Source organism: Lissotriton vulgaris, chromosome 7, assembly GCF_964263255.1.
Source record: "Lissotriton vulgaris chromosome 7, aLisVul1.2, whole genome shotgun sequence".
Lineage (NCBI taxonomy): Eukaryota > Metazoa > Chordata > Amphibia > Caudata > Salamandridae > Lissotriton > Lissotriton vulgaris.
The window spans coordinates 192844249-192860250 of record NC_141695.1 but is presented as its reverse complement, the minus strand read 5'-3'; the positions used below and the strand labels follow the sequence as shown (position 1 = coordinate 192860250).

At 40.6% G+C, this 16002-nt stretch overlaps 1 protein-coding gene across 1 annotated transcript in view; it reads left to right on the top strand.

The window, feature by feature from the left end:
* Nucleotides 1-15600, top strand: part of LOC147701161 (lens fiber membrane intrinsic protein-like) — a 93867-nt gene extending 78267 nt beyond the window's left edge. The window contains exons 4-5 of the mRNA XM_086929921.1: nucleotides 5543-5677; nucleotides 14153-15600. Coding sequence (XP_086786047.1) covers nucleotides 5543-5677; nucleotides 14153-14211 — 194 coding nt within the window. The 3' untranslated portion in view covers nucleotides 14212-15600. The remainder of the gene's footprint in view (nucleotides 1-5542; nucleotides 5678-14152) is intronic.
* Nucleotides 15601-16002: the final 402 nt, after the last annotated feature.

The following is a 16002-nucleotide window of genomic DNA, read 5'->3' as shown; positions in this document are numbered from 1 at the left end:
CTGATGATATCATTTATGTGATAATACATCTTCAGACTCTAATATAACCTTAGATACACTCAGTGTAAACAGGCTCTCACAGACTGTCACACATCCATGGAGTTACTCACACACCTAGTCAGTCATGCAAAGAATCACTCACATCTCCATTTCCTCAACTATACAGTTATACACACCTTACTTATTCAAACATATAGTAACACATATTTACTCTCTTATACAATCCTTGATACAAGTTCACAATGATTCATACAGCCACTCACACATTCACTGGCTCTTATGTTCAGTTATTTATATATGTCAACTCTCACATGGAGTGTGTTTTACATATGTACTTACTTTGACATGTAGCACTGAGATATCCATTCACTCACCAATATACTCATGCACACAGTCAACTGTCCATACAGCTGTTTCTACATGCACTTTTGAACCCATACACCTAGGGAATCAACTGCTCACACATCTATGCACAGAGTTATACACCTCCCAGCCACCCACACTAAGCATGAGCGAATTTTGCGGATCTCGCGTTCGTGAATTTTGCGGATTTGCGGATTCGCAATCCGCAAAATCCGCGAATTCCCGCGAATTTGCGGATTTTTTTTTTTGTGTTCGCCCGTGTTTCTGCCAGTTCGCGAGGGTTTTTACAATTTCGCAATTTGCGAACTTACCTGTCGGGTCGCAAGTTTTGCGAACTTGTTGTTTCTACGTGTCCAGCCTGTTTGGGACACTCTTCTTCATCACTGCCACTCTCTGTCACCACTGCCACTCTCTGACTACTCATGCCACCCTCTGGCCCACCCATGCCACCCTCTGTTTCATCACCACACCCTCTGGTTGTCCAGTGTACATTATTTTCGGCAAAGCAAAGCACACCTTCCCTGCCTCAAGTGACCTGAATTAATTTGGGGCTGATTAATGTGTCACAGAATATTTTTTTAGCTGGCACCTGCTTCCTTAGTGCGCCCTGATTAGTGATCTTTTGCACTTGCTAAGTGCTTTCATTGTTGCAAAATTAGTTACAACACCTGCCCTGCCCCAACTGACAATAATGAATTAGGGGCTGATTATTGGATTTTAACTTCCAGCCTGGCTCCTGCTTGTCTCCCTTAGCTGTAATTCAGGACCTTTGTGGCATATGTGTAACTATTCTGAGGTTCAGAGCAGGGTCACATAATAGTTTCAACTGGCAACTGAACTCTGGAGGGGCCCCTCAGGAAGCACTACAGGAAATGGCTACTAATGATGAGCCTGAACTTTTGAACCTGGTAAGTAGTTACTTTCAGTTTTGCTAAGATCGTATTTCTGCAATTTTGCACTTATTCGCGGGGCGCGAACTCACGCGAACAGTGCGAGCAGTGCGAGCAAAATCCGCTGCTCGCGGATTTGCGGATTTTGCGGGAGATTCGCGAATCTCGCGGATTGCGGATTTCCCGAAAATCCGCAAAATCCGCGAGCGGAACGGATTTTCCGCCCATGCCTAACCCACACACATACTCAGTCTCCCATACAAATACTTGGGCAACCATTCAATAACCCATATAGTTACTGATATAGCTACTGATTTAAACATGCAGCAGTTTACAGAACAACATAAATAATGATTGCCAAATTAAGACACTTTAATCACTAACCCATACACTCAGTGAGACACATTTAATCATTCTCTCATACAGTCAGTCATGCACCTACTAAATCCTTCATCCAGACACTTATACATCCACTCATTCTTCAATATGTAAGACATATTTTAACTTTACAGAAACATACAGTCACTGGGTGTTGTCATCAGTGATGTCATCAGTGATGTCATCAGTGATGTCATTTGAGATGTCATCAGTGATGTCATCAGTGATGTCACTGACCATGTCATGAATGATGTAATATGTGACATCATTAGCAGTGGATTGCGGGTCCGCGATATATAGTTAGTGCAACTAACTATATATGGAATTTCAATGGTTTTGTGCAAATAAAATAAGGTTTTTTAAATGCTAATCCCTAACTATATATGCTCAGCTGCCTTGCCGGTGGTTTGTGATGAAAAATTGCTTTTGTTTTATATATATATATATATGTATGTATGTATGTATATATATATATATATATATATATATATGTATATATATATACTAGCAGCCCGCCCCGGCGACAGAAGGGTGCTGGGGGCAGCATCGCAGCAGGAGAGGCGCAGCAGAGCGGCCGGAGAAGCAGAGCGTACTTACAGTGTTCCCTTGCTCCCATTTTGTTGGTCCTGGCCGCTTCTGCCGACTCTCCTGTCCGCTTTTACTCCGCGCTCCCCTGGGCATGTCGACGCTCCTCTACTCGCTCCGGACCTTGGAGGGTGTCGCTTCCGCTGTTTCTCCGCGCTCGTTTTCTTGGTCCTGGCCGCTTCTGCCGACTCTCCTGTCCGCTCTTACTCTGCGCTCCCCTGGGCATGTCAACGCTCCTCTACGCACTCCGGACCTTGGAGGGTGTTGCTTTGTTTCTCCTGTCCGCTCCTCGCAGGGTGTTGCTTCCGGCTTCCGCGCTCCCCCGTGATGTCAGCGCGCATCAGCACGCACGTCGTTAGCTGGCGCTACTTCTAAGGGACTACTTTCCCTTAAAAATTACGTTTCCCTTCTAACATATATATTTTGTTTTTATATAGCCTATGTCCTTCTGCTTGCCCTGACGTTTTCAAAGATGTATTGGGTGTTTGGATTGGTGGTGTACTTTTCGAGTTTACCTGGCTCAAAGGACACAGTTCTCTCTTTATAATAGTAGTATAGATATATATATATATATATATTCACTCCTCGAACCTTCAAAATATTGAAAAAACAGGACACCCAGAGCTCCAGTTTAAGAATTTATTAGGCAGATGAAATAATCTCCACGACGCGTTTCGCCAATAAGGCTTGGTCACGCTGTATAGAGTACATGTAGGTCAACAATTATAGGATATAAAAATTACAGAGTGCATGTAGGTCGAAAATTGTAGGATATAACAAACATAGTTTGTATGGTTTAACAGCAGGTTTAACATGAAGCACAGGACCATCCTGCGTGATAGTATCTGATGCAGCCGAGCCAAGAGAGTGGGACCAGCCCAGCCTCATCTGGCCTCAGACAGGTGCAGACAGTCCCGCTCTTGGCCTGGCGTTGGCCTGGGCATGCGCCCGGGCGTGTCTTGTGAAAGAGATGAAGTGCTTCAGAGTGTGCTGAGCGTTGTGGCCCCTCCTCCTGGCCACACAGAGGCTGCAAAGACTGCTGGGGAAGGCAGTCCCACCCCAGCAGCTCAAGAAGTGCAGTTATGGAGTCCTACGCTGCAGGAGAGATGAATTGCTTAAGAGCGTAGTGAGCATTGGGCCCTCTCCTCCTGGCCACATAGAGGCTGGAAAGTCTGCTGGGGGACAAAGTCTCACCAGAGCATCTCAGAAAGAGCAGTTACTGAGTCCTCTTTCTAGGAGCATGAAAGGAGCAGAGGTCAGTTATTTGGCTATAGAAAAGAGGTGTTGGCTGTACACTGGGTTCTAAGAAAACTGAGGCATTTTATTTGTTGTAGCAAATATATGGTGAAGACATATCATAATCTTCTTAAGAAGGTTTTCATGTGGAAGAGAATTGATCCCATCTTTGGTCGTATCAGGAAATGGGTTGTTGCACTTCGAGAGTACCACTCTGAGATGTGTTATCTTCCTGGAGCAAAACATTGCCTTGCTGAATCTATATCTAGACTCTGGTGGGAAGAGCAGCCTGAACAATCTGATGATGAGTGTAGTTGTCTGGATGCCTGGGTATTAACGGTTATAGTCCGGGATTCCATTATCAATGAAGATGAGTGAGTGACTGAATTGAATACGGACTCTTGTTCTTCAGGTGGCAATAGGTTGTTTAAAAAATGGGTGGTGCAATGACAAGAAAGGTGAGATGTTACATAGAGGTTTTTGGTCTATTAAGGATGAGCTGTCGCACAAAAAGGATTTGTTGATGAGAGGCTCAAGGCTTTTTCCTCCTGAGAGACTGAGAAAAGTTCCAATACTACAGAGTCCAAGGATTTTATCGAATTTGTGGATGAGATTTTTGCCAGAGCCCCAAGGAGGTTCTCCTGAGACTATGTTGACAGATAATCGTGTCCAACTGATCTCAAAAGATATAGAGGAATTTGATGAAAAGTATGAAGTGTGTCAGAAAACCAAAACACCTTTAAGACTTTGCGTAATATGTCGGAAAACGAAAACATCTTCCAGACTTTGTGTAATACCTGTGTATACCATTTTATCTAATGGATTGTCAGTACTCTAGAAGTTTCAAAATCCGTCTAATGTTTTTTTCATTTATTTATGTTTTTAAAGAGTTAAACTGCACTTTTGTATTGTATGCTAAGGTATGGTGTTATACTACATGTGAATTAGTTTTTTATAGTATTTTCAAATGCACTATATGGCAATTTGTTTTCTTCCTATTTTCTTTGTCTGTTTCATTTATTGTGGAAAGAGAGATGTGTGGTATCTGCTCATGTTTTACAGCCTTCTGTTAGAATCATCATATGATGTCATAGAGATGTTATGGAATGTAGAGGCATATTAACAAGGCAGGCGATTTGAAATTATCGCCGCTTTAGCGGCCGTTTTCGGCCAAAAAGCGCGATAATTTGTTCGCCCTATCAGCAAAGACACGCTATCGCGTGTTTTGCTGATTATGCGCCCTTATCAATAACGCCCAGCTTTGCATCTCTAATGCGATGCAAAGTGGTCGGTCTGGGGCAAAATAATAGGAGAAATGTCGCTAAGCGACATTTCTCCTATTATCAAGCTGCTCGCTAATAAGCAGAGCATTAGGAAAAGTAGCGCTAACCACAGTTAACGCTCCTTTTCTAACGCCTGCTTGTGACCTGTAGTTAGCCAGGGAATCCAATGGGAGGTGGATTACATGGCTAAGACTGTCCTGCCCTATCAGCAAGGTTATCACCATTTTCAACGGAATATCGCTGGAAAACCAGCGATATTCCATTGAAAACGGCGATAATCCCCGCTATCGCTGGGATTTGTATCTCCAAGGCGTTAAGCGTTGTTAATACAATGCTACCATGGAGATTATAGCCAGCGATAGCGGGCGATAGATTTCCTCACGCTAGCAGCGGTCAGCGATAATTATCGCTTCCGCTTGCTAATATGCCCCGTAGTGTGGTGCTGAGACAGATGTTGAAGGAATGTTTAAAGGAGGATGCGGGCAGTTGATGGCTGAGGATATATAATGTTATACTCAAAATAAAGACAGAAAGGCTGCTGATTCATCTTGATTACAATTTGCCAACATGGTGGTGCCTCTCTACGGCCAGTGGGGTTAGGTTAAAGTCACTCATTTGCTAGATGGGCCATGCAGTTCTCCTCTCATGTTCAGGGGCATTCCCTGTCTGGATATCTCCCATTTTCATTATAGAATGATCAGAGAAGTCCTTTCACAGCGTACCCAGAGGCCAAGTATCTTCTCCTTATTGAATACTTGGGTTAATTCAAAGATGCTTTAAACATTATTTTGTTTTGTTTTATTTCAGTGGTGTTCCTGACCATTGCAATGGCTGTTTACACTGGGAAAACTGTGAGAATTGTCAACCATGACCACTCCGAATTAGCGTACGGCTGGTCTTTCTACATTGGATGGGCAGCTTTTCCGTTTCTATGCATCACAGGTGGGTATGCTGAAGTCTGACACTCATTTACCAATCTTCCTTGCTGGCTGCTTCTACAACTCATTCACTCAGTCAGAATGTTTTGTCTGCTGCCATCCTGAATGAGGATGGTATAGGACAATTTCTGGCAGGGCCTTATGCTCATGGAGAAAGAAGTGTTTCTTGCTTCCTCCAAAAAACCACAAAAAAAATCCCTTTCGACTTGGAGGTGACCGGTATGAAGAGTTGCCCTTGCTTTTGCTTAAACTTCATCATATATCTCCAGACCGGGTCTACATCGACTCCCCTAACGTAATCTGGTAGTCAAAGTTCACTTGTAAGAGAAGAAGTTTATTCCAACAACAGCTTATACATCCACAGTGCATCAAAGTGAGGCTCCCTCTGCCCAACTCCCACATAAAGAATGTTAAGGACTAAAGATACAATAACAATTCTAAATGATTATTCTAACCGAGAATACTACACACCTTCCCCCTTTGAAAAAAAAACAAAAAAATAAAATAATGGTAATAATAAAAATAATTTAAAAAAAATTATTGAACAAAATCCCGCAATTTTACAGGAATATGTTTGATGCGAGAACTTTTCCTTAAATTAACATTACTAGATTCTGAAACAACATTACCCACATTCTTATCATTGTCACAAGATACACGAGGAATAGAATCATGAACATTACTTGCATTAGCAGAAGCAGGCAAAGTAGTGTCTGAAATTGGTAGATCATTTCCAAAAGTGTCTAACATGGCAGAGTAGGTCTCATAATTATCACAAGGCTGGGATTGAGGAATATCCTTAAAATTTGCAGCTTTACATAAGGAGATACGTCTAAAGTTCCAAATTTTACCACCTTCCAATCTTACTGCCTTACTGAAAACTTCTAACACTTTGCATGGATTAGACCATTTAGCCCACTTATTACCACAAACACCACCAAACTTGACACAAACAAAATCACCCACTTTAATCTTAGAACTATCACTGGACACTTGCAGAGGATTTCTTCTCATCTTTTCTTGATACTTCAGAACTTTGTCTCTAACCTGAGAAGGATCAAATGAAGACTTGCAAGGAACTTAAATTTTCATCCACCACGGAAAAAGTTTAGATCCGGGTTTTCTACCTCGCAACTTTTCAAAAGGTGATAAACCAGTCACAGAATTGGGAGACGTACGGTATGACAACATGGTTGCACATGACGCTTTTTTCCACTCCAAATCACTTCTAACAGCAAGTTGAATTGACTCTTTAATTACCCTATTAAAGCGTTCAATTTGACCGTTGGCCTGAGGGTTATAATTAGACACTCTTTTATGTACTATGCCGCACCGTTCAACAAATAAACCAACTCTTTGCTGATAAACTGAAGACCATTGTCTGAAACAATTTCCGCAGGAATGCCCTCTCTGCAAAAAAACTCATCTAGAAATTCAATACCTTGTGTAGAACCAATCTTATCAACCACCTTCAACTCAGGCCATTTAGAGAAGTAGTCAATTAACACCAAAGCAAATACATCCTTGTTGGGATATAAATTGAGCAGACCAATAATGTCAATGCCAAGTTTGTTCCAGGGACAATCAACAAACTCAATGGAGAGAAACATCAACAACCAGAGGTTTAACAGTTTTATCGCTTTTGGCACAAGGAGAACATGAACTAACCCACTTGTCAACCTTCCTGTCAACCCCAGGCCACCAATAGAATTCCCTAATACGCCTTTTGGTACTGGACATTCCCATATAACCTTCATTGGCCACAGAAATGACTTTCTCTCTTAACTTAGATGATGGAACTATCTTATTACCTCTGGTTACAAAACCATAGTCAAACATGAGTTAATCTTTTATTTTACAAAAAGATACAAGATCGCCAGATAACTTCCGTTCCTCAGGCCAACCCAGTTGCATGAATTTTACAACATCAGACAAGTCGCTGTCTTCACACATGGCTGCTTTCCACTCAGTTTCAGAAATAATATCAGGTAAAACTTTGAAATTCTCACCATTGACATCTTCAATAGAAAATGCAACATCACAATCAACTCTAATGTTGGCAATGTCAAATGTGTTGGATAACGGCAATCGAGACATACAGTCAGCATGTACATTGAGACGACCAGGAACATATTCAACTACACATTGAAATTCCTGTAGCTTAGCAGCTAGACGTGCTAACAGACCAGTTAAATTCCTGCCACCGCCAGCTGCCAACATATTAATCAATGGCTTGTGATCAGTTCATAAACGAAATTTAGTGCCCCACAAAAATTGTCGAAAGTGTTGCACAGCCCAAGTACATGCTAACAATTCTTTTTCTATGGTAGAATAGTTGTATTCTGCACCCCGAAGAGTTCTTGAATCATATGAAACTACATATTCTTCACCCATGTTTCTTTGCATTAGAACAGAGCCTAAACCAACATTACTAGCATCAACAGACACAATACAATCTTTGCGAATTTCAAAAGGTCTTAAAAAAAGGATCATTTACAATTTCTTTCTTGAGTGATTCAAAAGCAGACTGTTGCTCTTTGTTCCATACAAATTTCACATCTTTCTTTAATAAAGATCTCAACGCATGAACTTTTGAAGAGTAATCTTGTACAAATTTATTGTAAAATTCTGTAAGCCCTAAAAATGATACAAGTTGTTCCTTTGTTGATGGGGCAGGAGCATTAGACATACTCTTAATTTGATTAAATCTAGGCTTAATACCTTGAGAAGAAATCTCGTGACCAAGATATTCTACCTTACTCTGTCTGAATTTACATTTAGAAAACTTCAAATTTAGACCTTTTCCCTGTACACATACTTTTTCCAAATTCTTGTCATGGTCTTCAAAATCTTTTCCAAAAATTAAGATATCATCCTGGAAGGCAATGGCACCAGTACACCCTTCCAGGACCTATTTCATAAGTCTTTGGAAAACAGATGCCGCGCTGGCTAGGCCAATTGGCATGCGGCAAAACTGAAACATACCTTCAGGTGTAATAAAGGTAGTTAGAAATGTTGATTCTTCGTGTAGGAACACTTGGTGATAGGCACTAGCCAGATCTATGGTGGAAAAAACACTGGCACCAGATAATGTGGAAATTAGCTCATGAATATGAGGTAAAGGATACCTATCAATCCAGATTTCTTTATTTAAACTGCGAAGATCCACACAAAAGACAAAGTTCGCCATTGCTTTTGAGCGATAAAACCACTGGCGAAACCCAGGGGGAAGACTCTGTAGGTTCAATGATTTTCCTAGATACCAGATCAGACAAAATCAATTTCAATTTATCACAATATGCCAATGGTACATTTCTAACTCTATGTCGAACAGGAATAGCCCCCTCCTTAAGAATAATTTTGTGTTGAAAGTTAATAAACTTTCCAAAATCATCAGTAAAATTTGAAGGAAACTTATTTCTAATTTTGGTTGTGAACTCATTATCCTCAGGAGGTACAACATACACAGGCGGGGATGCATTAGGATCAAGCTTAATGCCCATCTCTTGTTGGTGAGGCCAACCAAGAATGGACACATAAGGATAGGAGGAGGGCCTGAGGGATTTTAAAGACCAAGACACATTCCCTAGCTACATGTAGAAAAACAAAAGAGTGTCAGAGGGTCTAACTGGTCTATGTGAGGGTCATTAAACTAACAGAACAAATGTCTACTCATCTGCCCATAGTGAAAAAAGAAGAAGAATTGTTGGATATCAGTGATCACTTACAGGTTGTCCATCAGTCACCACACGGAACCGCCCTTCATCATTTGCTCCAATGCCTCCGTCTGAGCCAGTTTGACCTCCCTAACTGGCTCAGACGGAGGCATTGGAGTACCGACGGAGAGTGCGGTGCTTCCCTCGAGTCCTGAGCCTTGCCAGGCGGGGTGGAGCGATCTACTCCTACTAACATGTGATGAACATATTTTCTACAAACAAAAGGATACACCTTACAAAGCAGGTGATCTTTTTTCATGTTGTGAGAAATATAAGTATTGAGCCACTATTTATTTATTTTTTCATGTCACATTACTTTTTGCAGTAGCATTCATACGTTTATAGGTCCTGATGAAAGCAATGGACTCGATAGTCCGCAGAAGTTTGCTGAAACATGTCGACCAATTTAATATCAGGGTAGTTATTTGTTAAAGCTACCTATGCTGCTTTTTAATATTGGCGGAGCGAGCATATAACCTAATAAAGTTTTCTTATTATTGCTCTCTCACCCAATTTTATATATCTTCACTCACCCTTTTCACACACCCCCTTTTTCACAGCACTGCAAATCAGTCACCCACCAAACGAATTGATGGGTAGTTTGTGACACTCGACCACTACTTGGCCGCCACTTGGCTCTCGGGAGGTTATACCATCTGACCTCTCCTTGTCTGAGCCAGTGACGTACCAATGATTGTGAACAACAGGAATGCCAAATGATGATGGGCGGTTCCGTGTGGTGACTGATGGACAACCTGTAAGTGATCACTGATATCCAACAATTCTTCTTCTTTTTTCACTATGGGCAGATGAGTAGACATTTGTTCTGTTAGTTTAATGACCCTCACATAGACCAGTTAGACCCTCTGACACTCTTTTGTTTTTCAACCAAGAATGGACACTCCTTTGGTTGCAACATAAACCGTCCCTCTCATCCTTCTGTCTTTAAATTCAATATCAGCCCACATAAAACCATCAAGGTCAATTTTATGGCCAGAATACCCACCCGGTTGAACTTCTGGTGGTAGTAATTTTGTAGTACTCCAGAATCTGTCAAAAATATTTTTGCGTATAATACTGTACCATGCGCATTAATCAATTAGCATGGAAATTCCCTGACCATTTATCAGAATTTTATCACTGGGAAAACTCTTGCACTCAATATCCCCAACACACAATAAACTGTTGATTTCTGAAAATTGTTCGAGATCATCACTTTTTCCACATGCCACTAAATTTACCTTCTGTGAAGATCTGCACATTTTACTAAAACGACCAGGTTTTTTACATTTAATGCAAATTTTATTCATTGCGGGACAGCCTTTGTAACTTCAGTGCCACCACATCTGTAACAAACCACTTGAGGTTTTTTTTTCCGAAAAACTTGTGGTCTTTTCCAAAATTCTCTTTCCTGGTAGGAAAAAAAGGAGGTTTTCTAATATTAGAATGGTCTTTTACTATTTCTACTTCAGGAATTATGTCTTTACTCTTAACTTCTTGGCCTCTGATTTCATAGAAAAATATTTCTGACTGTTCAATCCCTTTAGAAATATTTTGTACAGCATTTAGAGAAGATTCCGTTCCCATCCATAAACGTTCTTGAATCGTCTTGCTTTTAGTCTTCATCATAATTTGGTCTCTTAACACTTGTTCAAAATAAATTGTTTCAAATGCACACGATCCACGATACGTAATGCTGCTACATAATCCTCAATGGACTCATCCTCTCTCTGAGCACGAGAATAGAATTTAAATCTTTCCATCACAGTGTTAATTTTCCTGCCGAATCTAAGACTCATTTGTTTAACAGTAACTTCAAAAATATTTATATCACCAGAACTTTCTATTGGAGGTAGATTTGCTTATTCTTTTAACCCTGCTCCTCCCAGACAATTTCTTAAAAGTGCAAGTTTTCTCTTAGGAGAACAACCATCCTCTTCTAACACATCTACGTAAGCTAAAAACATTGGGTACCATAGATCCCATTCCATTTTTGGTTCGCCTGCTACTGGTAGAAAATGTGGAGGATCATTAATATTAGACATTTTGAATAATATTGAAAAATGACTTAGATTAAACAAGAAAATTAAAGTGAAAAAATTGTTAAAAACGATACGGTCATATGTTAAAATAATAATTTAAAATAATAAAAGTAGTCACCGCTGTTCACTATGTAGACTAAGTTCACTGCTGGAGATAAACTCGATATTTTATGCACAGTTCGAGTTTCAGTTCAATTTAGGCGATAAAACAAAGCTTTTCTCACCAAAACCAACGCTGGAGAATAATAGGGTATTGAATTGGAGGCTTACAACATAAACTCGTTGTAATGATTTTCCGACATGAACTACACGCGTTGTTAAGGAGATAATACACACGGGGAAAACAAATATGGCCGCTGGGCATATCACGTCACTGACTTCTTGTCTGCAATTGGTCCGTCTCGCCTATTCTCTTACTTCTCCAGCTCTCCTGCCGCTGTGCGTATCACGTCACTGACATAGTGATGCGTTGCTTTGTTGGGATGTCGGAGCGAGACCGGAGGACACATTCTGAAAATGCTCCGGTAAGTTTTCTTTTGAATAGTGCGTTGCACTCAAGCCAAAACTCAACTGTTCACCAGATGTGGCCGACAATAAAATTAAACACATGAAAAATACGGCCGATGGGAAAATCAAAACAGCATTCCATGTAGCAAGTGCATCAGGGATAGTCCACAATGAATTCTCCAGAACAAACAATGCACGCGTGAAGTACTTCCTTTAAAATGTGTAAAATGCGACAAACAAAAAAAAACGAAGACGTGTATACAGCTGAAAACAATCTCTCGCTGGTGCAATCAGAGCACAAAACTGTAAACTGCCGCAGGTGCAATCAACACACTAAATCTGAAAAATACCTTAAAAGAAGTGAACGCTGCCTGGAAAATTCTTCTATATAGCTTCTTCTTTAAAGATCCTGATCGTCGCCAAAATTGTGAAGTAATCTGGTAGTCAAATTTCACTTGTAAGAGAAGAAGTTTATTCCAGAAACAGCTTATACATCCAAAGTGCATCAAAGTCAGGCTCCCTCTGCACAACTCCCACATAAAGAATGTTAAGGACTAAAGATACAATAACAATTCTAAATGAGTATTCTAACCGAAAATACTACATCCCCACTCCCCTTGTAATCCAACATACATTTCAGAATCTCATCTCTGGAATTTTAACACGATCAAGCCATTTCTAGCAGAGAGTCAAGACATTAAACAGGCTCCCCCAACCCCCTCCCCCCCCCCTCGGCGATCCCACAGATTACTTGACATTTGGTTACCACATGCTTCATTCCTTGATTTAAGACCCCGGATCCACCAAGCCAACAGCCTTCTCAGTGTCATTTTATGGATTTTGGGGGCTTTGGGCTAAAAATAGTTTGGGGACCAGTGCTCAGAATAACTGATTTTACCCATTTTCTGCTAATTTAAGTTTTTTAATGTCAAATAGTATTTTAGATGTATATGTTTATTTTCCCAGGGGTCGCCTTAGAAGCTGAGGGCCCTGGGCATTTTCCCATTGTGCCCATGCATTAAAGCCCCTCTGAGTCTTTTGCCTTTGAGGCACCAAGCTAGCTAGTATTTAACACCGCATGACTGGGCGAGGGAGAGTTATTCAACCAACTGAATTGACGACAACTGTTCTTTTTCACCCACTGAATTACTTTGAACTGTTTTTAGTCCATTAGGTTCTTTGATTATTCTTAGCAGTGTTTTCCTATACCCTTTCAAACAAGTTAATCCTAGTGTGTGATTTATCTCGTTCATATCAAAACTTTATCAAACTTGGCTTACACTTTGAACTGCAAGGCTAGCCATTGTAGATGTCAGACACTTTCTAAGAATATCTTGCTGCTTGGCGAATACAGCCATTTAGAAACTGGCATTCTAACACCATTCCGGTACATCGGCGAACATGCACACGTGAAGAACACTTACAAGAAAAAGTTGATCAACTTCATGCACTGCCTTCAGTTTGATCATTTTAGTGCTCAATAATTGTATAGAGGGTGCATCTTTAAATCTCTATCTCTTCCATGTTTTTCTTTCCCTACATGCTTTCTCTGTCCCCCTCGCTTTTTCTTTTTTTAATCTTTTTAGTTGTTTTCTTGTATCCCTCAAACTCTTTAATGTTTTATCCTGGCTATTCCTCACAATACTTCCATCATCCTACATAAAGGTGTGAATAAATTGTGATAACATTAAAATCTAACAATGGCAATAGTTAATATCTTCATATGTCTTTCTCACTTCCTTCATCATCTGCCACTCTCCCTGTATTCATTTATCTTTCTTTTTCTCACATATTTCATTTGTTTTTCCCCTTTGGCTCCTCCTCCATTCTCCATCCCTCTTCCTTATTGTTCAACTCTCTCTTTCTGTGTCTTCTAAAGTGATCTTTTTGTCGTTCTCTATTTCTCTGTGAGCTCTTTCTTTTTCTTTATCCTTTTCTCCTTTCACCTTCTCGCTGTCCTTCTCGAATACTTAGTTTTCTCTATGTTTACCATCATTTCCTCTCTTTTTCTCACTTTCATTCTCTTTTGTATTTTTCTCTCATCTTTTCCCTGCCTCTTACATTAACTTCTCTTGTTCCTCTTACATCTCATGTTCTTTCAAACCTCACCATCCATATTCCTCTCTCTTTCTTTCGAATCCTCCCTATATATAGCTTTGAATAAACTGTGCTAGTATTAAAATCTAATAATAATTTTGTTTTTTCTCTCTGCAGCTCTGTGCCACTTATTTACATCCAGAGCATTGCCAGCTGCTGGTTACCAAAATGTCTGAGTCGACCAGCACTAAATTCACTTCTTTTTAACCAGCTCCTACATCTCGTCACCCCACTGCTTCCAGCAATGCTTACCTAGCACCTACCCCTCAGGGACATATTCATTCAACACCTTTTTCATTCCTAACAGCTGCTCCTAAAGAAAGAAAAACATATTGGATGGCTTTCATGGAAAAATCTCAATGCAAAGGCTAAGTCAATGTCGGTCAGTCACTGTACAGAATGCACTCAGACAAGCCCTTCCCTCCATTGCCTGTAGAGGGAGACACTTTTAACAAGAGAATAAGAGTAAAATACAAACCTTACCTGTTGGTAGCTGTGGCTGTTTTTTATCCCAGATCTGGGGCATCATTGCACTAATGCAACCACTCTAGAGACCTGAGTCTGACTTCATAGCTACAAGTACAAGTCCTGGTGGACCAGCACAGCATTTCATCCTTCCAAGGTCGATAAAATGAGCACCCTCTTGAGTTGAGTGACGATAAACAACTATAATTCAGCACAAAGATGCCCCAAGAGGTGCAAAAACTCTGACGTTATGTCCCAGGAGTATTTTCTTTACCATATTGTTGATTTCCCCACTTCACTTAAAAATGTAATTGAGAGGTGACTGGAAGCCATTAAATCCTTGGACAACAAACTTAGATGTTTCTTATGACTTAATTTTCGGATGTGTTCAAATGTCTTTCTCTCCGTCTCTCCCTCTCTATCTCTTTCTCTTGCACTTTCTTTCTCTCCCTCCCACTCTCGCTGACTCTTTCTCTCTCAATCTCTCTCTCGCACTCTGTCTTTCCCTCCCTCTCTCCCTCCGTCTCTTTCTCTACCTCTTTCCCTCTCTTCCTCCCTCCACCCTAGAGGTGGGTTTGCATAGAGTTGCTTGTCATGTGTCTGCCATTAAATGAAAATAAAAACATGAAGAAAATTACAATAATTGCAATTTTAATGATAAATAGTGATTGTGGCAAATGTGTCTCCTGGAAATGTATTACGTTGTTGTGGCTTTAAGCAGCGTATGCCTTGGTATACATCTTCGGTGCGGGGTAGAAGTAAGAGGTTTGCAAATTAGGACAGGTCTGTCCGATGTATTCAAGTAGTTTTAGAACAAGTGCTTGTATGAGAGTTAGATTCGTGTTATGGGTCTGGATTGCATTCACGTGTTTCCAGTGATCTCGCTAATGTTGTCATTGGTAATAAAAGTGTTTTATATTTGTCAGCTCAAAAGCATATTGCAAAGTAATGGACTCCTCAAAGGCACCTCACTTCCTCAGACTTGTATGTATTCCTTCAGTATTGCATGACTCTGAGATGTCTCAATTAATAGCCAGGATTTGCAATTTACAAATCAGTCATGTTAGTTCAGGATATTAAAATAAAGAAAGAAAAAGCATGTTGTGCATAGAATGAAAAAACAAGGAAGCACCCTGACAGTCCATCCTAGCTGCCAGCCAACGTAAAAATTAAGAAAATAAAAGACAGATGGGTCGAAGGTCAATGAGTGGGTCAGGCCACCACGGACAGGGGGAGGGGTGATGAGGGTGGGGAGATGAGAGGAAATAGATCCTCGGTGGGAAGAACACAGGACTAGTAATAAAAGCCTGTGGTATCCTGGTTTGGATGCCATGTACCTTTCTCACTAACCTGTCTTGCTGCTCAGCCTATGTGGTTGAATGGTGGAAGTGTGTGAGGTAATATAGAATGTGTGGGATGCCTGGTGGATGGATGAAAGTTGGAAGAGAGGGCTGAGCAGCAAGAGAGTTGCTCCTGGTGGGGCTTTCATGATTATATGATAT